The sequence below is a fragment of the Streptopelia decaocto genome (assembly GCF_964273445.1).
Source record: "Streptopelia decaocto genome assembly, chromosome: 15".
NCBI lineage: Eukaryota > Metazoa > Chordata > Aves > Columbiformes > Columbidae > Streptopelia > Streptopelia decaocto.
The window spans coordinates 1277282-1298627 of NC_138670.1; the positions used below are offsets into that span (position 1 = coordinate 1277282).

A 21346-nucleotide genomic window follows, 5' to 3' on the forward strand; every position below is an offset into this window, starting at 1 on the left:
TATGGCTTGCACAAGTATTACTGAGTTGGGATTTTACCTGTTCAATGTTGGACCAGAAGTATTCTATTTCTCTAGCAATTGATGCAGCAATTCGCCTCAGTTTGTTTTGTTCTTCCCTTTTAGCTCGCTCTTCATTAAGCTTCTTTTCTTCATGATAACGAGCCACAGTTCTTACCATCTAAAATACCATGAGTGAGACTGAATTAGGTTACCTCAAAATAACTATGGTGGTTATCAGCAGGCAGGTGTTGACTACAGCTTTACAGAGGCAGCACGTCCCTCCGATATTTCTAATTATTACCATGCCAGTAAAAAAAAAAGACACGAAACTCAAAAGGAAAAAAGAAAATACAAGAAATACAACTACGCAATCAAGTAAGAAACAATTGACTACTGCCTCTCCATAAAAAACTTAGGAAAAAAAAATCTACTGACATTAGCAGCAAACACACAAAAGAAAACTTTTTTTCACATGAATGAATTCATAGAAATCACACCACAAAGAGCTAGAGAGCAAAGGTAAAATGAGTTCCAAAAGAGGGTACACACGAGTGAAAGATCAGCCAGCGGCTGTTAAAGACTGACTTGACAGCAGCCTTTAGCTCAGGAGGGCCCTAAAACCTTGACTCCAGCAGCCGGAATGAAGCGCCGGGGGAAGGAGCAGTTCAGATCTGCCCTGCCCGCTTCTCCTGCTCATACAAACCACTGGCCACACATGGAACAAGTGCTCCAAATCCACATTTAAACTACCTCCAAAATGCAGATCTTAATTTTACACAATAATACACCTACTTCACTACTTTGCTGGAAAGGGAGAGACTACACAACAGAAAAGACCACGGCAATTTAAACTGACGACCTTCAGTTGCTGTCTTCGTTATGTCATAAACATATCAACCGAGATCTACTGTTCTGAATCCAAAAAGGTTTTTCAAGTACCTTCTTAGCAGTTGCCATCTTCCACTTTCTTTCTTGGGCAAAATCAGTTGCCATCCACTGCATTTCTTCCAGCAAATAATCCCAGTGAGATTTTGGCCTTGGAGCCTCCTGCAGTTTAGGCAGTCGCCTCAGGGACCATAAACCTTCCTTTCTCAGTTCTGCTATTCGCTGATGGATTTGATTTTCCTTAAGAAGAAGTACATACAGTTACAAAAATGCTGCAGAATGCACCTAAAACACTAGCCAAATAGAAAAAGAACAATTGCTCCCACTCCATCAGAATAATTGACAGCAAAAAAGCTGTAACACCATGACACATGCATTACAAAAATCAAGTCTGAACACTGTATCAATGAAAAAATTACTGGACGAAATTCAACATATGCATAAAGAGAATCACAGTACTTGAACCTGTATTACAAGAGGTATTTTGTTAAATAACAGGATAAAAAAGGGTCACTGGGCAGCACAAAAACCAAGTTACAAGCCGTAGGCAAGCTGCGATCAGACAGTCCTTTTTTTTTTTCCCACAAACTGATGTTGCAGATGTGTTTATCCACTGAAGATAAATATATGGTCATTTTTAATACTGCTTGATTTTGTGAAAAAACAAGTTCTCTGTGATGTTCTGGATAAATAAGCAAAACATCGCCAGTTAGCTATAGAAAGAAATAAGGTTGCAGTCACCTCAAATGAGTAGACAGAATCAATATAATAGAAAGAACCCAACACCGGTATGAAGACCAATAAGTCATCCTCAACTTCTCTGAATGCCCATAAAAGCAAAACTCAGTACGTAAAGCAGACTGAAAAAAAAACAAACATCCCACTCCCCTGGAAAACAGCCCCTTTTCATTACTCAAACACAGCGCTGATGTTGGTTGTTACTTGTGTGTTAACTGTTCGTAAGTTCCAGGGAAAACCAAAAAGTCTTACCAGCTTTACTTGCTCAGCAATCTTGTCTTGAGAGTTCTCCTGTGGCAACACTGCTGCGTTCTGAGCTGGGCTTTGTGTTTTCGGTGCCGCTGCTACTGCCAAGCCTGGGGGTTTGGATGCAATAGGAGACAGGGACTTGGTGGTGGCTGGAGAGGTCCTGTTTGCTTGCACTGGGTATGCAGAAGGCGGTGTTGTGCCCGAGACGGTTGCTGGTGCAACGGATGAGGTAGGCGGTAGCGTATTTGCCGTAAGACGCTGAGAAGTCTGAGCAGGATCCGCAGGTGGTCGTGTCAGAGTCACAGTCTGCCCAAGAAACACATTTGTCAGTGATGACATTAGGATTCAACACTTATCTACACTACAGCAGAACATAAAGCAGACTTGAATTTACTTTAATAAAAAATTTACACTTGTGTTTTTGTAAGCAAAAGATCTCAGCGTCCAATGGAATTAAAAAAAAAATTAACATATTTTATATATTTTCCAGAAGATGTTCTCAGATTTTAGTGGGCATTGAAGCAAACATACTTTCACCCCAATAAAGTTCACAAACCTGCTGCTGTATTGTAGCTTGCGGCTGTGACACTTGGTTCGGTGTCAGCCCTTGCACGTGGATCGCTGGTGGCACCTGCTGCTGCAGCGGGGCCGGCAGCGGAGCAGCGCCCAGGGCCACGCTCTGCGGCTGGATCTTCACCTGGATCTGAGCCTGAGCTGGAGCTTCCACGACCTGCGGCTGCTGCTGGGAAAGCTGCAGCGTGGCCGGGAGAGCCGTCACGGGGCCGCTGGCCGGCTGCAGCCGCCCCGGCAGCTGCGGCGGAGGGGTGTGCAGGCTGGCAGCGTTCTGCACCGGGGGGCCTTTGGACGGGTCGTACTGCTGTTGGCTCTGCTTCTGCCCCGTCAGCTGCACGGCCTGAGGAGTGGGAGGCATTCCACCTGCACGGCAAGAGGAAACACAGCGCTGATCACAACACAACATCCAATGCTTTCTACTGATAGAAAGAGGAAATCAGTTGCAAACAGGCTAATTTGTTACTTACTTTGCCACAAGACACCATAACTTGAAAATAACACGTCACAATCACAAAATAAAACACCATTACAATAAACAACAAAATATTTCATGCACAAGACTGCGAGTAAAATTCAGAGCAGAGCAACTATAAAAAAAGATGTCATTAGATGCCTCCTGAATGTCTTAAAAAAAAAAAAACAAAACAAAAAGGACTGGTGAGCTAATGGAATTTAACCTAAGATAACAGCATCAAGTATAAAATTTGGTTCTTAACACATTCACTCTAACACATATTCTAAAGCTTGGCATGACTAATGAATAAAAATTTGTCACGATGTTCCAAATTAAGAGGTTTCCTTTCCACAAATCATTGGCTCGGTTCCAGAATTTTCTGATTAACCATTTTGCATCAGCACCTGTGACGTATTTCCATGCCCACATGCACCTTGGAGCCCGTCACTCAGCTCCTTTAACAAACCAGGCATTGCATACCAAGTATTAATTTACATGGAGAAGTGCGTGGTGGGACTAGGATCTTGGAAGGCTGGAAGCCCAAGTTTCTAGTCCCATCACTAACATCTCCTTGTTAAATTAATGTGCAACTGGCATGTGGTGACACAGTACCTTGTGCCGTTGGCATTAGCTGTTGAAGAGGAACTCCTGAAGCCACACCCGGGTGCTGAAAAACCATCCCATGGCGGCCCACTTCAATTCGTGGTCTCTTAGACGAATCTGTGATATTCAAATTCCATTTATGGCATGGTATAATGGAATGGGTTCAATTTTACAAAGCAAACTACTACACATGCTTCCGACATCAGCTCAGAAAGCTACGACTACTAGACATGTGTAGCATTTAGGATGAACATGCTCCAAGGGCAGAGTCCCTCTCACTTCAAGTTGGCCATCTCCAACCTTCTCAGCCAGAACAATCAACCTAATGAGGTGTCCATGCCTGCCAGATCCAGCCCTGCACACTGCGGTGGAGCGCACCCTCCACACAGCACCGTTCACCACACACAGGCCTCAGGACGTGGCAGTTCCCGAGGTGAGGCAAAACTGTACTCCAAGAGTTACAAATCAGTGAGTTCCATTAACTGTTTGGGAAAAAAGAAAGAACCAAAGCGAAATTCTGTCAGTGGGACGTACCTGCTGGTGCAAGTGCCTGCTGCCTCTTAAAAGCTTCGATTTCGATGGTGTTCACAGTCCCCGTTACTGGAGTCCCTGTATGCGTTTGCTATTGGAAAAAGAAAACAAATCACACAAGTTCAATCTGTAGATAGTCTAACACCAGGATGTGACTTGTGAACAGATCTACACAGTCTTGTGCTTGTTTGCGCAGCTGGCAAAATGAGTATCGTGAAGAAACTCGATGAGGAGAAACACAATATTGCCATAAGGCTAATATGACATCGGAGCTCACCAGAAATTACTTCTGTCTGAGGATGAACATCACACAAAGAAAGGGCTTAAGAGATCCTATCAGAAAACACAAAGATGGGCTTTATCGATGTCTTTATGTCCTGAAAAATGATCTAATTTAACATTCAAGTTCTCTAAGTATAATTTGCTATTGGTGAGAGTCTCGGCCATACTGATGTACAGTAACAGTTTGCAAATGTTGCGAAAATGTATTATGACAACATAGCAAAGACAGCAATTTCCAGAAAGAACCTCCTAGTTTATTCACAGGTCTTTTCCTCTCCAGTTTTTAATAGAAATTCTACCACTGTAAATCAAGCCTAGGGAAGTAAACTCCAGTCTATATTTAAATAAACCGTAGCAATCACAATCCTCCATCTTCAATGCTTCATCCAACAATATTAATAAACACAGCCAATGTCACCTAAAATGACCGGCTTTTGAAGACTCCTTTTGGAGCTGAATATCTCTCACGCCACTCAGATTCTATCAATAGCTCTGAATTAATAACGTTTGATCTCTTTGCTGCTGTGAGGGCATTCGTGGCCACCCTAGCAATAGAGCCGTAGCCCTGAGATGTGAATTTTGGTTTTAAGAACCTCTGACTCACATTCATCCCTAATGGTCACAGTTCACTGTCATATCATGCTCGATATGAATTAAGTTTGCAAATGTTTGCTTTCTCACAAGGCAGATGCAGCTTATTTCAAGTCCAACAGCCAGCGGCTTGCAGAGCATCATACACTTAGGCATTTATAGAATTTTCAAAATAAGTCACAAGAACTTACTTTGTACAATGCTACTGAGTCAATTAACAAATTCACCTTAATTCCCATTTGCATCAAATGGTTTCTGGGAGAGCTGTTTAAGAAAGTATGTTCTCCAAACTGCTTCAAATGCCATTTCTTCAGCTGCGCTCTGCTCTGGGTGAGTGCACACTCACCGCTCCAGGCTGCAGCTCTGCTTCAGACTTTTGACTGACATTTTCTTAAGAGTTTGCCTCCCAGCTCTCTGTGTTAGCACCATGTCATTTAGGCCAGACACTTCAAAGAGCAAAGATGTTACATCTTTATAAATTGCAGTCACATACCACTAATATTAGACTAACACTGTCCTAACTTTCATTAAAATAATGTAGCTCTCTGCGGGTCATGATTATGCAGCACACGCACAATAATCATTCTGAGTGCTGCACTTACGCACTCAAATTTGAATGATGATGCTCATCGGGCACATTACTTCTCTATAAACAGTTACAACGAGAAAGACTGATGGAAAGAGATGATACTTTGTGTTAACAATTTGTGATAAAGGTATTATCACAATTACACAGAGTTCTGCAGGGTTTTAGCATCTCTGTCTGTTTCTCTGAAAGGGTGTAATACTTTCCAAAGTACTTCATCACTGCCATAGTTACAGCTTGATGATAACCCTAATTACTATAATCAATAACCTGATATAGTATTACATATTTTAAAGAGCTTAGATGAAGCCTAACAACCTGAGGAGACTTCCAAGACATGTCAGTGTTGGCCATAGCAAAGATGTCTCAGTGCAAGCCCTTAACTACGCAACTCACTTGTAAAACATCACAGTGCCCATCCCACATGTTGTACACAACAATACAACCCATTTTACACTCCTTTAACTCCCCATTTCCAAACCTAAATGAAGGCGTTGCAGACTGCACAGCATCCCCGGTGCAGCAGAGTCATTCACCCTGGAACACCTGCTATTCAAGTGTATATATTGGAGCTGAAGGTCAATATTTTAGTTGCAGAAGAATTAGGGTCTATTTCTTCTCAGGGTATATACGCAAACATGTCTGGGGGACAGAGATTTGAAGGTAGCTGCATAAGTCCATATTAACCTGAATTTAAAGGTTGCAACATCACTGATCCACAGAAATTTTAACTGATTATCACATTTATTTCCTTTGTCAAGCATTCCCTTATTGAAAAAAAAAAAAGGTAAAAAAGCATTTATATAATACAAACTTCAGCTGCTTCTTCCCAACATTTATGGTAGAGCTAATGGAAAGAGGTTAGATATTTAAAAAAAACGTGTCAGAGGGTTATTATTGTTCTTTAAAACATTTCAGGGGAGGCAAATCCAAAACCTTCTGTAGCCATACTCAAAACCTTCAACAGATAAAGAAATAAAGAAAAGAAATTTAGAAGAAATCCACAATTACAATGCCACAGACAAAAGAATCCATATTATCACTATGCAGAATGCACAAATGAACCAAATGCATTAGGGAAACAAAAGACAAACAAACCAAAGTGAAAACATTCAAGCTGAAAGTTAATGAAATAAGCCAGCAACCTGGAGACAAAGATTTCAGTTCCTCAAGACTTCATTCATACTGATGCATTTGAAGATTGCAAAGGTTTTTGTTCGTTTGTTTGTTTTAGATGATAAGGGATGGGCTCTCGGGAAAATTCTAATTCATCTAAGAAATATCAAATCTGAATGAAGAAAAAAAATCTGGGATGAAACTACATTTTAGAACCATTGAAAAGTACCTGAAATGGTTGCTGCTGGGATGAAAAAGCAGCAGAAACATTTGGAGGAAGCTGAGTTGCTATAGCGACAGGAGTACCAGTCTGCCCATCCTTTCCTGTCACAACCTTTACCTGAGAGAAATATTTGGGGGAAAAAAAAAAGAAGGGAGAATCATTTTCTTTTTAAAAGTTTTTCTTCTTCTTTTTTTTTTTTTTTTTTTAACTGTTCAACACACTCATCTTGTACCGATGGCACCTCACTGAAGAGGGGATTATAACTACGTGACCATCAGCACCGCTCGGTCTGAGCACTGGCCGTTTTTGAAGAGTTCTGTCTCGCTTTTAGTAGCAGAACAGCGTATGGCCTTGACTATTTATAGCGACTTCTCAGCACTGGAAACCTTTTCTTAAATCCAGTTAACATGAAAGTGTGTTTTAAATTGAATGATTGCTGCTCCTAACGGACAACAAATTAGCATGACAGACAGTTTGAACTTAAGAGAGCTCCAACATTTATTTAAGCAATGAGCACAGCCACCAATCGCTCTCCCTTGAATTCCCAAAGGGATCAACCTTTCCAGGCAAGGGATGAAGCACGTTGCTTTAGCAGAAAGTGATAAAGAGAGGGGAGGGGGAAATAAAAGAGAAGAAGACAAAACAAAATACAAAGAAAGAACATAATCAAAAGATGTCTTAATCTTTCAAAAGGATTCATCAGTTGAAAACACAAAGATTTTTGCTGTTGGACTTTGCAAAATTCTTCAGCAGTTCGACAGACAAGCGGCTTTCACAAACAAAGACTCTTATCGCAAGAAGGCAGTGAAGACAGCAAACCCCAAACCCCAAAGACAGGGGGGCAGAGCCTCAACTGATGTAAACTGTAGTAGCACCACTGACTTCAACGAACCTACACAATTTACACCCACTAAAGGTCTCTCAAAATATGTGTACTGTAATTAAAAATACCTGGTATTTCAGTTGACAAACACGCAAGCCAACAAGAACACCTAAACAATTTGACAAAATACAAACCAGGTGAAAAAAAAATACTGAATAACCTTTGTCAATAAATTACAACAGGCTAGCTTTTATGTTACTATGTATAGAAATAAATTATTATTTCAAAATTATCAATAACTATCACAAGCAGAAATGTATTTTTCCTAGTTGAGAAGTATAGACCACAAAACAATGAACAAATTAAACTTCAGCTGTTACACTGTTAAAATTTCCCACCAGTTCCAACTGAAGGTACGATCACTAAGGATTCACACCTAAGAGAATCGTCCATTTTCACTGAAGATACTCATTTCTAACAGATATTTCAAAGAAGAATGAGTTTTTTTGCATAACAGGCTTGGTTCGGTTCTTTACAAACTGGCAGCTCTATACTCATAGGTATTTTTACAAAGTTTAAAGGTATTTCTGAGTGTCGCTGATGCGGTGGCATCAGCTGTATCTGCGCAAGGGACAGACGCCGCTCCAGCTCTGAGGCTGCAGGTCGAGAGCTGCACGAACTGCTACAAACGTGCACAAACGGCATCTGTCCCAGGCAGGCACTTTTCACGTCCTTTGCCATCAATAAACAGTGAATTCAAGTGAGTAATTTTAAATCTTTGCGTAAGTAACAAAGTTAACTTGTTAATGTCCAGTCTGTAAGTGCTATTTGTTTAATACTTAGACAGCAATACATGCACGGAGCTCCGAGACAGCCTAAGTGACCCGACTCATGACTACAGACCCCTACACATTACAATTCACGTGTTCTTCCTGAGTAATTAGATTACTTCAGGGTTTTCTGTTGGTTACAGCAACACTAAACTTCAGTAACATCTACGGTTAGAAGTCACAGGAGTCAAATAAAGGTTGACCTCTTATAAGAATTCTTGCCTATTCTTTTTTAGCTTGTGTAATTTTAGTAAGTGAAATTTAATCTGTGATTCCTATTCATATTCATTCTGATAGCTCAAAACAGCTTGCACAGCAATGCTATCTTTATTTGTGCATTGCCTTGCATACCAACTAGCACAGAGAAAGCTCCTTTCACCTCTGTTCTTTCAAACACATCTACCACCACACTCAAGCTGACCTGTCAAATCGCACAACCTAGCAGAACTTAGTTCATCAAACAAAAATCATTTTTCAGGTACTGTCACATTCTCAATTCTTCACAATCCAGGTGCCACAACTTCATCTACAATTTTATTGCAAAACATTAATCAATGGATTTCTTACCTCATCATTGATGACCTCAGATTGTTCTTCCTCTTCTTCTTCCTCCAGATCCAGGTCATTTTGCCTCAGGTACGCTTGCAGTGGAACACAATGTTTCTTCTTAAAAGCTAAAAAGTCCATCATATTCCCCTGAAGATGTTGCAGGAAAAACAATTCAATCAAACATTCCTTAAAAGTTTCCTTGAGAATTTCCATCTGCTTGTGGTGATGATCCAAACATTGTTTTCTCATTTGGGCAGTCTCTTGGTTGGCAGGAGGAATCTCCTCCAATTTTTTAGGTTGTTTTTTCACTGCTGTATTAACTGTAGGAGTAAGAGGAAGACTCGACAGCCCCTGTGGTACCGTGGCCCGTGAAGGACTTGTGGGAGGAGGTGGTGATGTCATTCCAAAGGCACTAGGTCCTCCAACTCCTGCTATCAATCCACCAGAAGTCCTGTCATATCCAATGGGTCTACCCAGCTGCTGGCCTTGAAGCACTTGCTGCTGCTGTTGCATCAGTTGCCCTTGGATAATATTGCTGATTTGGGGTGGCAAGCTGGTAGTCGTGATATGGCCCGGGCTAGTCAAAGATTGCATATTTGCTCCACTAGCTACAGGACTCTGAGGACCAAGATGATGAATGGTGCCACCAGACTGCGAATGAGGTTGTGAAAGCCTGCGTTCCCTTACCGTACCAGCTGTCCCAGAAGATGGAAGCTGCACTTGCGCTGCAGCTCCTTGAGCAATCTGGGCAATTCCCGGTCCTTCTTGATAAACAAAGTGGCCACCATTTGAAGGACTCAGGCTGATTTGTCTCACGAGCACACTAGCATCTACAAACCCTCTCGTAGGGCTCTGGCTGCACATTCCCAAGCCAGGGCCTGGAGTGCCAGCCCGAACGTTTGGTAACGTTTGCACTGGCACAGGGTTAGGCTGTGTGGGGCTTTGAGACTGGACCTGTTGAGGCAGCGGTGATGTAACTTGAATATATGATGGAGATCCATGTTCAAACCGCCTCTGCTGAGGACTGAACTGGAAACTTGGAGATGTTGGGTTTGGAATTGGCAAGGGGGTAAGCGTTATCTGCTGGTTTCCTGAAGCCACCGGTCCAACGTTCTGCAGCGTGATGTTCACATTCTGCCCAGCCACTGGACTCCGACTCATGATAAATTGCTGTATTTGGTAACTGGGGGACTGGGGTGCAGATGGACTTGCAGAAGGTGCGAAAGAAGCTGCAGGTGACTGGGGTAAATTTGCCTGTTGCTCTTCTCCCTCACTGCCCGTGAAGGATCTGGACCTCTGGAGCTGGCGCTGGGCATTCTGAGGACCATTACCATGGTGCATTCTCACTGTTCTAGGGTTTTTACAGTACACTCTAAAGAAACACACAAAACCAGAAATTCAGAGAAGTTAAAAATATGTCTGTAACTGAAACTATTTAGTTACGATTCCAAAGACTACCTTATAGTAAGAACTACACTACACAGGTTATCCTGACTTTGCCGTTACTTACAATGTTGTACATCAGCAGCCTGAAATCCTCCTCATCACAAAAGCTCACCTGAACCCCTCAGACATCTCCCTAGCTAACAAAGTGCTGCTGAATAGTTTACAAATGACATGTGCCTCTTCGCTAGTTAGAATGATTTCAAATAATTTAAAAAAAAGTTTGTCCCTTTCTGCAGAACTTCAAGAATCAATTCTCCAAGATCAGAAGTATCTACTCTATTTTTTTCATTATTCATAATGTTTCAGTGCTTTTAATGCTTAGTATGATGTTCTCAAAAACACAACAGTTGCTTAAAATGTACTGTAGGTTTTTTCAACAATAACTAAAAAGATGGTAATAGTGGACATAGACTATTCAACGTTATGGTTTAGCTACCAAAGAAAAAAACGTGTCATGAAAAATCTCACTACCAAGTTATCTAGATGTTCAAAAAAGTATTGTACCTGACACTTAACTCTGCCTTTTGTTCAGATCACCAACCCCTTAAAGAGATGAGAATTAAACCAAATCTGCATTTAATTTAAAATGCTGGTCATTGAGCAAAGCTACTCCAGAAATCCCAAAACGCTCTGGTTTTGTATTTCAATCACTGATAAAAACTAAATTCCACTGACAGGTAGATTCAGTGCCAGGTGTCACACAGCAGTAGGAGGAAAAGAAAAATGAAAACTGGTGGGTTGGGTTTTGTTTTTGTTTTTTCAAAAACTCTCTCATACTTTCAAAGCAACAGTTTCTTTTTTGGTGTTTCAGGACGAACGCACAAGTACACGTCTCTGCTCCCAACTCGAGTTGGTTACAAGTGGCAGCAGCACAACACGGCAGCGCTGCTGGAAAGGACGGAGCTGCCGCGGCTGCCGCTCCGGCGGGATCCCGCTCCCCCGGGCAGGGATCCCGCTCCCCCGGGCAGGGATCCCGCTCCCCCGGGCACGGAACCCGCCCCCCCGGGCACGGAACCCGCTCCCCCGGGCAGGGATCCCGCTCCCCCGGGCACGGAACCCGCTCCCCCGGGCACGGAACCCGCTCCCCCGGGCAGGGCCACCAGCAGCAGCTGCTCCAGCCCTGGGGACCGCGATCCCGAGCGGGACCGGCGCTGTCACCGCTGCGGCTCCGAGCAGCTCCGGAGCTCAAACCTGGGGGAGAACCCTCAGCAGAGCGGGAAGGGAAAAGAACACTCCGCTCCTTACAAGCACCTTTTCCAAAAGATCTAATGATACTTCGTGGTATTGTGACTCTTTCGTAGCGCTAAAATCAAATAATTAAGATTCAAGTGATATCACTTATCGCCAGTAAAAAGGTCTTATTGCTTTAATTACCTATACCACACTAACATTTACGGCCCAAGTGAAAACACCTAATTAATGACACGCTGATAAGGAGCGTCACGAAGGCGCTGCCGCTGCCCGCCCGGGAGCGGCGATCGCCTTTTGTGTGCGAACCCAACCGAGCCGAGGGCCCGCCCGGCGGCCCGGCCCGGCCCCGCGCACCCGCGGGCTGCCCGGGGCTCCCCCGCCGCTCCCCCGCCGCGGCCCGCAGGGGCAGCGCCCCGGGAAGCGCCGCCGCTCCCCGCGGCGGGACGCGGCCGGCCCTGCGCGCCCCCCGCCCAGCGCGGGGAAGGCCCGTTCCTCCGCGGCCGCCCCCGCCGCCAGGACCGCTGCCACCGGGCCTCGGGCCCGCGGCCTGCGGGGCTGGTGAAACGGGAAGGCGGATCGGAGCGGGGCCCCGTGACCCCCCGAGCCCGGCGGGCCCCACTTACCGCGGGCGCCGGGGCCGGAGTTTCCATTCGCTCCTCGCAGGAAGCGGGGGCGGGGGGCGGCCGGAGCGGCGGCGCTACCAGCGCCGGCAGGAGACAAACCGCGCCTCCCGCACCGCGCATGCGCCGCCCCCGCCGGCCGCTCCGCGCGCTGCGCCTGCGCCCTGCGCCTGCGCGGTGCGTCCCGCTGAGCGCGGGCTGGGGAGGCGGGAACGGGGCGCACCCTGTCGCTCGGTCGTGTGTCGCGACAGGGGCCTCGGGCACAGGACGGACAGCAGCCAGACGCGGGGACAGGACGGGAAATTAACTTTTATTGTAGCGTATAGTACACGGAGGGAGAGTAACAGCCGTTCAAAGAGCGGTTTCTGTCAGTACCGGCGGCAGTGCTGGCAATCCTCTTCAAGATTTAGTGTAAAAACGTTCAAATAACGGTTTCTGTCAGTATCGGCGGCAGTGCTGGCAATCCTCTTCAAGATTTAGTGTAAAAACGTGCAAAGAACACTTTCCCCCTCCCAGGATGCACTAGACACTGCTTACCTGGAGCACGGGCAATAAAATAATAATAATTTTAAAAGTAACCTGGTGCGACCTTTGGTTACAAAAAATACCACCCAAAACCTGGGGAATAGTTCAGCAGTAAGGAAAATACAGCTTCTACCTGCTGAATTATTTGGTTTCACACAGCAGAGATTCCACTGCTGTAAACATCAGCTACTGGAGGTGTCACGCACACCAAATCCAGGCTGGGTTTAGTTTATTTTTCCTAGTTTGCCATCAGGATAACGTGGATCTCACCTCTGCCAAAGAAGGCGCCGTGCTCTGACCACCAGGACGCGGTTCTGGAACATCCTGTGCCTAGCATTAAATTTTCGGTGAATATCGGTTGCTAGCTGAAAGCATAGAGGTAAAACTAAAATAAGTGACAGAGTGTAGAAATATGACAGTGTTTAAAGTTCTACATAATTAAAATTAATCACACAGAAACCTGTCTGAGGAACTTCTTTTTCTAGCCGTGGCATCCCCGTGCTCCTCTGCCACGTTATTGCCGTTCTGCCGCCCATCTAAAACCAGGTACTCCCACTGGACTTCCAGGAATGCTTCGTAGGCTTTAAAGAATTGCTTGCAGGAGACAACACAGACGTTAAAGTTGTTGGGGTCTGTCCATTCCTGCAACATAAAACAAAAAAATCCCAAAGGGTTTTCTGATGGATTTCAGAGCAAAGATTATTGTTTTCTGGGATTAAAATAGATAATCTTGCACTTTACCCCAGTGCAGTTCTTCAAAGCTTTCAAAATCCCCAAAGGGAAGACAATGCTCTATTTAACTCTATGGTTGTGATGTCCAAAGCATTATATAAAATATCTTTAACAAAAACTGGTTATTTTAAAGAAAGGAAACCTTTACCCAGCAAACACAGCAGACCAACTCAGAAAGGGTAGCCAGGCGTTGCTGGTCCTCAGAGAAGATTTTATTAGTAAGTATCTGACCCAGCATCCATGAGATGAGGAGACACCTTCGTTCTTCCAGGACGGCACATCACGGCAGAGCAGAGACCCGGCTGTGGTATCACCATACGGAACTTCAGAACCACAGTGGTGTAAGGGCGACTCCAGCTGGTATTTCCTGTGTAGTACTTATGGTACCCAGCACATGTGCAGATAAACAGTGCTCCATAATACCTGTCTGCTATTGAAAAGCTCTTGTGAATTCCCATTATACAGAAGAATTTTCAAGGTAGGACACCAGCATTTCAGTTCAGTCTGCCACTTCAGCACGTTAAAGTTTTGTGAAACAACAAGAATAGGACCCCAGTTACCTATAGAGAGAAAAGGTACAAAATTACTGGAAATCGTTGCACACCAGTTCAGGACTCACAGGAAAAGGTGATTGTGTATATACAAACAACATACACATGCGCTAACACTCAATGAAAGCATCGTATTCTATAAAATTAATTACAGGTACATTTCTTTAAAGCGTTAATTAGTAAAAGGATTATTTTTTCCTTACTGAACACACCTTCATTAATGAACTGTTAAAAACAGAGATTTACAAAATAAAGATCGACAATATTTCCTAGTGTCATTACATGCCAGGTGTGCAAAAAAAGCAACAACTTGCACTGCTTTTCCGAGTCCGGCTCCGTCAGCCAGAACGCCATGGGGATTCACCCTGTGGAGCTGTGCCAGCCACTCCAGCCCAGCCCTGCGGTGCTCCCTCGGGCAGCCGCGGAGTAAAGCCGGAGTAGCTGCGGTTGCTGCTGCGGTTTGAGCGCGGCCGCCGGGTAATGACTCTCGCAGCTTCTGCCAAACCCTCCGCGTGTTTCCCTGCGGTAGAAGTGAGATCTGGGAGCAACACATCCTTCCGACGGCTCTCGTTCTTACTCAAAGGGTCAGTTATTGCTGCACGAAATAATGAAACGCTTTCCCGGCTGAACTGACCCACCGGCCGCAGAGCATCGCCCGCTGCGGGGCGGCTCGGGCTGAGCCGGCTCCTCCCGCGGGGCTGCGGCTCCGGGCGGCACGGGGCGCGTCACTCCGCGCCCTCCACCTCCCTGACAGGGGAAAGATCGGCTGTAGTGCCCCAGAGCGGCACCCGGTGTGGAACCTCCCGCGGAGCGGGTGAGACTCGAACCCGCGATCGCCTGGGACACCCCGGTGCCCCATTCTCGGCCCCGCCCCCTCCGCCGGCCCCGTCCCTGAGCGCTACCATTCCCCTCTCAACCTGGGGGGCACCTCCCACCCGGCGGTGCCACCCGCAAGGCGGGGGTGCGCTGCCGGGCACAGCGCATGCGCAGAGCCCGAACGGCGCCGGGCGGACCGGCAGCTCCGCAATTAGCGGCGGGTAATCGCAATTGCCGTTAAACCGCGGCGTTTCCTCGGGCGGCTCGCACAGCAGCCCCGGGACACCGGCGGGACAGCCGAACGGGCCCGCCCTTGTGTTTCTTCCCATGACACAGCTTAGTGCCGCACCTTTCCAAAGAGCCCGGTTTAGAATCGAAACCACGTCTGTACTTCTCGGGGTTTTTTATTCCGCTCCCGCAATGAAACAGGAGCTGAAATACCAAATTAATAATCCCCATGAAATAAAACACCACACGCAGCAAGAGGTAAGAAATACCCTCTTTTTATTATTGTTTTCTTCAAAGGCTATAAATAGAAATTCTCATTGATTTCAACTGAGATACACATCAGTTTTGCAGCCTTTATTATCAGCAAATAAAGGTAGAAAGACTAGAAAGACGGAGCTCTGGATAGAAGACTAACGCAGACAGGTCAATGGTGTGAACCAACGAGGGATACAAATGAAGATGTGGGTAGAATCCCTCCCCAGGGCACTTCTACACATTTGCTCTGGTAAAATAGAGCAAGGCCTTCATAATAAAAAGCTCTAATTAAAACCCTGATAAAATAAACAAGCAAATCTCTTTTTATGGGACAGCTGCACTCTGGCAAAAAAACCAGCAACACAGGGAGGACGACACCTCCCAGGTAAAGGTCCAGGCTTAAATATCTGGTTCAGTCCATGGTCGGAAGTCAGGCCCTCTCACTGAGCGCAGGGATCGTTTCTTTCACACTTGCGAAGCTTTAGAAGAAAACACAGAAAATTTGTTCCAATACCAAAAGAACTGACAGCAGCCAGCACCATGAGCTCCTAACCCAGGGATGTTCTTCCACGGGAAAGTCACGGGTGACGTGGAAAATAAAACCTCAGTGGTGTTTAGAGATCAGGGTAAGTAAAGGTAGAGAAAATTTAAAAAACAAAACAAAAAAAACAAACCCAAAAGTTAATGGAGTCATAATTTCATAATCAAAGAGTATATTAAAATGATCTGCCCCATCTTTAGGTATAGATTATACATATTTAAAATACTATTTTCCCGGTAAACATAAAATAAAAACACTATTCAAATAGCAATTAAGACATCCTGCATTCCAAGATCCTAAGATTCTTTTAGAAAGCTTCTTTCTTGTTATTTTCAAGTGCACCAGTCAGGTGAATCAGTGGTATAAAAAGCCTCTCTTCCTTTTTCCTACAGCGCAGTTTCCCACCCAGGTTCTCCTGGGCAGCCGGTTCTGGTTCCGCAAGGACACGACCCCGCGGGGCGGGATCTGGGGTTCGCAAAGGCCACTTTTCGTAGGTGAAGGGAACTGGGAGCAGCAAGGGCCCCGTGTCCAGCCCTGACGGCTCAGTCGGAATCGTCGCCGCAGCCGTCGCTGCCCTCCAGATCGCTGCTGCTCTGTGGAGTAACATCAAAAACGCTTTGTCAGTGTCTCATTTACACCCAGAGACCGACCCACGTCAAAAACAGGGGCTTCAAACTTCTCCAAAAGTTAAGGAAATGGGGTTAGATCCCAGCTTCATGTCTTAGATCCATCTATCATAACAAACTTCTATGATGGTAAATGACACTTCTTGTAGCAAAAAAAGGGTGCATTGGATTACACTCAGCAGCAGAAGAAATCTCATTTATATTTACAACAGCATGATTACAACCTACAGCACGCTGGAAACCTAAAAGCGGGATAAGAACATGAAATGCTGATGTTTAAAATAAATGCAGGTGTGACAAGTTAACAAGTCCTTTTTTATGCAAGTCCCTCAAAAGCCAAGTTTATTACACTGTCTAAAGCCCTCTCTGAGGATTTTTTTTGTCTGCACAGAGGATTTATGTCCAAACTGTGTTAGACATATGAAGGGCTCACTGGTGCCTGTTTAAAATTGAAGCCAGTTTTGTACAGAGTAGTATTAGGGAAATACCACAAATGTCAGTAACTTATGAGGAAGCTGAAGTCTGAAGTCGACAGGCTGCGACTAATTTGGGGGGTTTATGCCATTTTTGAAGCACGTATTTTGACTGCTCTGATGGGCATCACAGGATTCGATGAAGAAAGGTTAACACAAGATACCTGTAGTTACTCCTTTTTTTGCCTCACCATACAAACTCCCAAATCCCATGAATTTAACACCGACAATTTAACGCTACAAAACACATTGTGAGAGGCAGCTGCCCTCCTACCAGGCAGCGCAGCCCGTGAAGCGCAAACAGCCCGCACACTCCCAGAGGAGCCCTCGCTCCAGCCAGCCCGTCCTAACTGCGACAGCACAGCCGTATGGGGCCGAGTTTACCTGAGGCCAGCAGAGCCTCCCGCAGCGGTGAGCAGCGGTTCTGCCAGCACGGCCAGCAAGAGCCGGAGCCAGTACTAATGTGGCATTTGTCATCATCTCCCATCACAACTGTCCTCATACAGCACCAGACTTCAGAGAAACAATGACGCCAAGTACAAAAACAAGCCTGAGAAATTGCTGGTATCTTGTACTATTTAACGAGGCTGTAAATTGTATATGTTGAAATTCTCATTTGATACAATAATGGTTTCAAAAGTTACCTTTGAATTTTTGTGGTTAGCGTGCACCCCAACAACAGAAGAGTTGAAGTCATGGATGGGGAGGGTGTTGAGCCAGTTCACCATGGATTTCTCCTCCCGTTCTGTGTTGACAATGGTAGGATAGATGTACTGCTCTTTGAAAACAGCAATCTTCTCCTCCTCCTCCGTCCACTCCAGCGGCTCGTGCAGCCCATCGTTTCCAAAACGCCGGTTGTATTTTTCGAAGTGCACTCTTTCCAAGACCAGCCCAAGTCCCGGAGCTTTGGGGACATCTACTTTCTCCTCTCCCCAGCTGCGCTCCATGATGGACTCGCCAGCATAACCTTTGACAATAGCTATCACCAGCCCGATCATCTTCCTTATCTGGTGCATCATGAAACTCTGGCCTTTCACTTTGATCACGGCAAATTCCATGTTTTCCCTCACAAAGGGCTCTCCACAGTACATCTCCATGATGTACCGCTTGGCACTGGGGTCCCTGGGTCCCTTCTGAGACGTGAAGTTGTGGAAGTTGTGAGTTCCTTTGTAGCACGCAAGCAGTTTATTGACTTTGTCGAGGGTCTCTCTGTCCAGCCGATAAACCTCTTCTTGCACGTCATGGTCCTTATGGGCAAAGGCAAATGTTGGCAGCATGTAGGAGTAGGTTCTGGCGTCACATTTGTTCTTGGAGTTGAATCCTCCAGTGACTCTCTTCAGACCTTGTTTGGAAAGGGACATCAGGTTTTTGAATCAGCAGGTTACAGCCTGGTTGTGATCCCACTCATACCAACAAGAATACTTTCAAAATGAAACGCATTCAAAAGATAGAAAGATTTATTTTATCGGACCCTAATTTCAAACTAATGGAAACATATGGATTCGTGTTAAAACTAAACCATGTATGAGTAAACTTATAATGTTAAGGGAGAGACCTTCTACTTGAGAAAGCTTCTCTGAAAACATTTTCCCTGCCCATTTTAGCATCCTTACCCAGAATTCTGATGTGAGAAGGAAGATGGTTATTGATCTTTTCTAAGATGTCATCTATTAGCCTGACCTTTAGCGACACAATCTGTCCAGCTGCAGACACACCCTATAAAAACCACAAACACACACACACAGAATTATGTACTTTGGAAGCTTTGGGACAGCACTTGCAGAATTGAAACAGCTGAAAAATGAAGTTCAGTCCTTTTTGTCACTGGTCATTCAAGCTGCAGTGAGGGGAAGGTGAGGCCACAGGCAGAAATTCAAGAGGGCTCCTGGCAGCCCTGCTGGTGCTGCCCCACGGCACCTGAGCAATCCCAGGCAGCAGAACACTGCATCTCCTCCTCTGACATCTCACTGTATTTGCTATTAAGTAAAGCACCAACTGAAAAGAAATTACTTATAATAAGCCATTGGCTCCAGTTCAGACTCAAAACCCCACTGTGGGAGGCTTGAGAGCATCAGATGCAGTTAAACTCTCAAGCTCCACATCAGCCAGGCAGCAACAAGGAGAAGCAGGCGCGGGCTGGGAGGCTGGAGTAGATGAATGTGACAGAAAAACAAACGGAAGGTTTAGGTACGAAGCACCAGCTTTGCAAACACCACCTAATCAACATCCTGCGCTTTCTCAATATTTACTTGCGCTTAAGTTTAGTGCAGCTGAAGGGAGAAGTTCCAAACAACATTCACTGCCACTAGCATTTGCTGTTGGATCTCCCTCTAGACAACGCTTTACCAGTCGATCCCAGTAGCACCAGCAGAGCTTTGAGAGCACAGGCCCTGATCAATGTACCTTGTCTGTTCGAGCACAGCGCTGGAAAGACATTTTCTTCATATCTTCCCCGTGGTTTTCTGGGATGCAGCCTGACTGAACAAGGGCAGACACTAAGTCGTCTTCAATTGTCTTGAACTGTGAAGATCCCATGTTTCTCTAAAAGGATATATAGTAAAAGTAAGAAGGGGATCACGAGGCAGCGGTTCAGCTTCTGACAGCACTGCAGTGCCCGTCCCCTCAAGAGCCTTGTCTGCAGCTCAGCCTCTGGGAGATCTGCCGGCACGCTGTACTACAACAGGCTCACTACAATCACCTGATACACGAGATGCACCACCGAGGTGTTTTATCCCAGTTACTACCAAGCCATCTGAATCCAGCCACGCACTGTTCCTCCCCAGCTTCCCAAGCTGCAGCTGCTTCCCTGCTCAGTCACTGCAACTACACTTATAAGCTTAAGACTTCAAAAAAAAGCAGGACGCATGGTTTTGCGCAACCACATACCTGCATCCCGTGGTAGCCTTTCCCCGAATACGCCATCAGCAGCACGATCTTCCTTTTAGGTGACTTTTTATTCTGATCCTCTGCCTCCTCCTCACCCGTGTCTCCCTTCAGCCTCTTGCTGTGATGCCCGTTTTCCTCCGGCCTCCCCACCGCCGCGCTGCCGCCGCTCGGTCTCTTTGTCCGGCTGCCACCCGCCGCGCTCAGGTGCTGGGCCATGGTGCGACCCTGCGGGACGGCAGAGCGGGCGGGACTGAGCGCGGGGCCGCGGGCAGCGCCGGCTCCTCCCGGAGCGGCGGCGGGGGCGCCGGGCGGGGCGGGCCAGGAGCCCCCGGGTCACTCCGGAGCCGCCGCCGCGTACCGAGCAGACGCTGAGAGGAGCCGCGGGGAGGAGCCGCACGGAGGGGAGAGGCCGAGTCGGGGCGGCGCCCCCGCGGCCCGCCCGGCGCCAGGTCCCGCCGCACGCCGGGCCGCACGGGCCGCGGCTCAGAGCGCGCAGCCCCCACCGCAGCCGCAGCATCGACCCGAGCGCGGCCGCCGCCCCCTCAGCCCGAGCCCGAGCCCGAGCCCGAGCCCGAGCCCGAGCCCGAGCCCGAGCCCGAGCCCGAGCCCGGTCCCGGTCCCGGTCCCGGTCCCGCCGCCTCCGCCCGGCCCGGTCCGGTCCGGTCCCGCCTCAGCTCCCGCCGCCCGGCCCGCTCCCGCCGCCACTCACGCGGGCGCTGCCGAATGACGTCACCGCGGCGCCGGAGAGTCACGTGCGCCCTACGGCAGCCGCGGGGGGACCCGCGCGGGACAGCGCGCTCGTCGCTCGGCGGGTGTGCGGGCGGCGTCGCGGGCGGCCCGGGAGCGGCTTCATTCGGGAGCGGAACCTCCTCGCTTGTGATCCGAGCGGGGTTGTGGGCACAGCCGGGCCCGGGGTGCGTCCAGCTCCACGGGGTCCCCAGAGCCCCCTCTGTCCACAGGAAGGGCAGGAACCCGAGTCATTATTTGCCTGAGCTCGTTCTTAGACACTCGTTGTTTAACGTGTTTTCTGAAGGCACTGGAAGCCCCGCCGGTTGGAGCGGGGTGGAGCGGTTCCGCCTCCATTGTCCCTCAAAGTGCTGTTTTAGAACAGAACCGTCCCGGGGCGGTCGGTGTCCCGCTCCTCACCCCGGAGCGGCGCTGCCGTCCCCGCTGCATCTACGGGAATAAATTTGGACAAATCCCCGCGGGCCGCAGCTGAAACGCGCCCCGAACGGGCCCCCGCCCGCGCGACAGCCGTGAGAGCGCGGGAAACCGGGCCCGCAGTGTCCGCCCGCCCGCGCGACAGCCGTGAGAGCGCGGGAAACCGGGCCCGCCGTGTCCGCCCGCCCGCGCGACAGCCGTGAGAGCGCGGGAAACCGGGCCCGCAGTGTCCGCCCGCACGGCCGCGGCTCAGCGCGCGCCC

The 21346-nt window shown here is 47.3% G+C and overlaps 2 protein-coding genes and 1 long non-coding RNA gene across 13 annotated transcripts in view; all 3 read right to left on the reverse strand.

Moving 5' to 3' along the window:
* The window catches only part of EP400 (E1A binding protein p400), a 44373-nt gene extending 31955 nt beyond the window's left edge, over nucleotides 1-12418 (reverse strand). For 8 of the 11 annotated variants that reach the window (XM_082066515.1, XM_082066514.1, XM_082066513.1 and 5 more), the window contains exons 1-8: nucleotides 12294-12418; nucleotides 9052-10405; nucleotides 4037-4124; nucleotides 3512-3619; nucleotides 2429-2808; nucleotides 1876-2178; nucleotides 940-1125; nucleotides 38-178 (exon numbers count right to left, since the gene is read on the reverse strand). In XM_082066515.1, coding sequence (XP_081922641.1) covers nucleotides 38-178; nucleotides 940-1125; nucleotides 1876-2178; nucleotides 2429-2808; nucleotides 3512-3619; nucleotides 4037-4124; nucleotides 9052-10374 — 2529 coding nt within the window. In that variant the 5' untranslated portion in view covers nucleotides 10375-10405; nucleotides 12294-12418. Of the gene's footprint in view, nucleotides 1-37; nucleotides 179-939; nucleotides 1126-1875; nucleotides 2179-2428; nucleotides 2809-3511; nucleotides 3620-4036; nucleotides 4125-6837; nucleotides 6944-9051; nucleotides 10406-12293 lie in introns of those variants that run through there. The other 3 variants (XM_082066512.1, XM_082066507.1, XM_082066506.1) reach the window with 3 other exon arrangements.
* A 290-nt stretch (nucleotides 12419-12708) lies between these two features.
* On the reverse strand, nucleotides 12709-13816 carry LOC309446418. Its single transcript, XR_014185455.1, has 3 exons — nucleotides 13696-13816; nucleotides 13086-13457; nucleotides 12709-12827 (listed from the first exon to the last, which is right to left on the reverse strand). It is a non-coding gene; the product is annotated as an uncharacterized lncRNA (long non-coding RNA).
* Nucleotides 13817-15401: 1585 nt separating this feature from the next.
* Nucleotides 15402-20595, reverse strand: PUS1 (pseudouridine synthase 1). Its single transcript, XM_082066583.1, has 6 exons — nucleotides 20282-20595; nucleotides 19924-20148; nucleotides 19441-19578; nucleotides 18651-18753; nucleotides 17682-18379; nucleotides 15402-16531 (listed from the first exon to the last, which is right to left on the reverse strand). The coding sequence occupies exons 1-6, from the start codon at nucleotides 20438-20440 to the stop codon at nucleotides 16481-16483; spliced, it is 1374 nt and encodes a 457-aa protein (XP_081922709.1). The 5' UTR covers nucleotides 20441-20595; the 3' UTR covers nucleotides 15402-16480.
* Nucleotides 20596-21346: the final 751 nt, after the last annotated feature.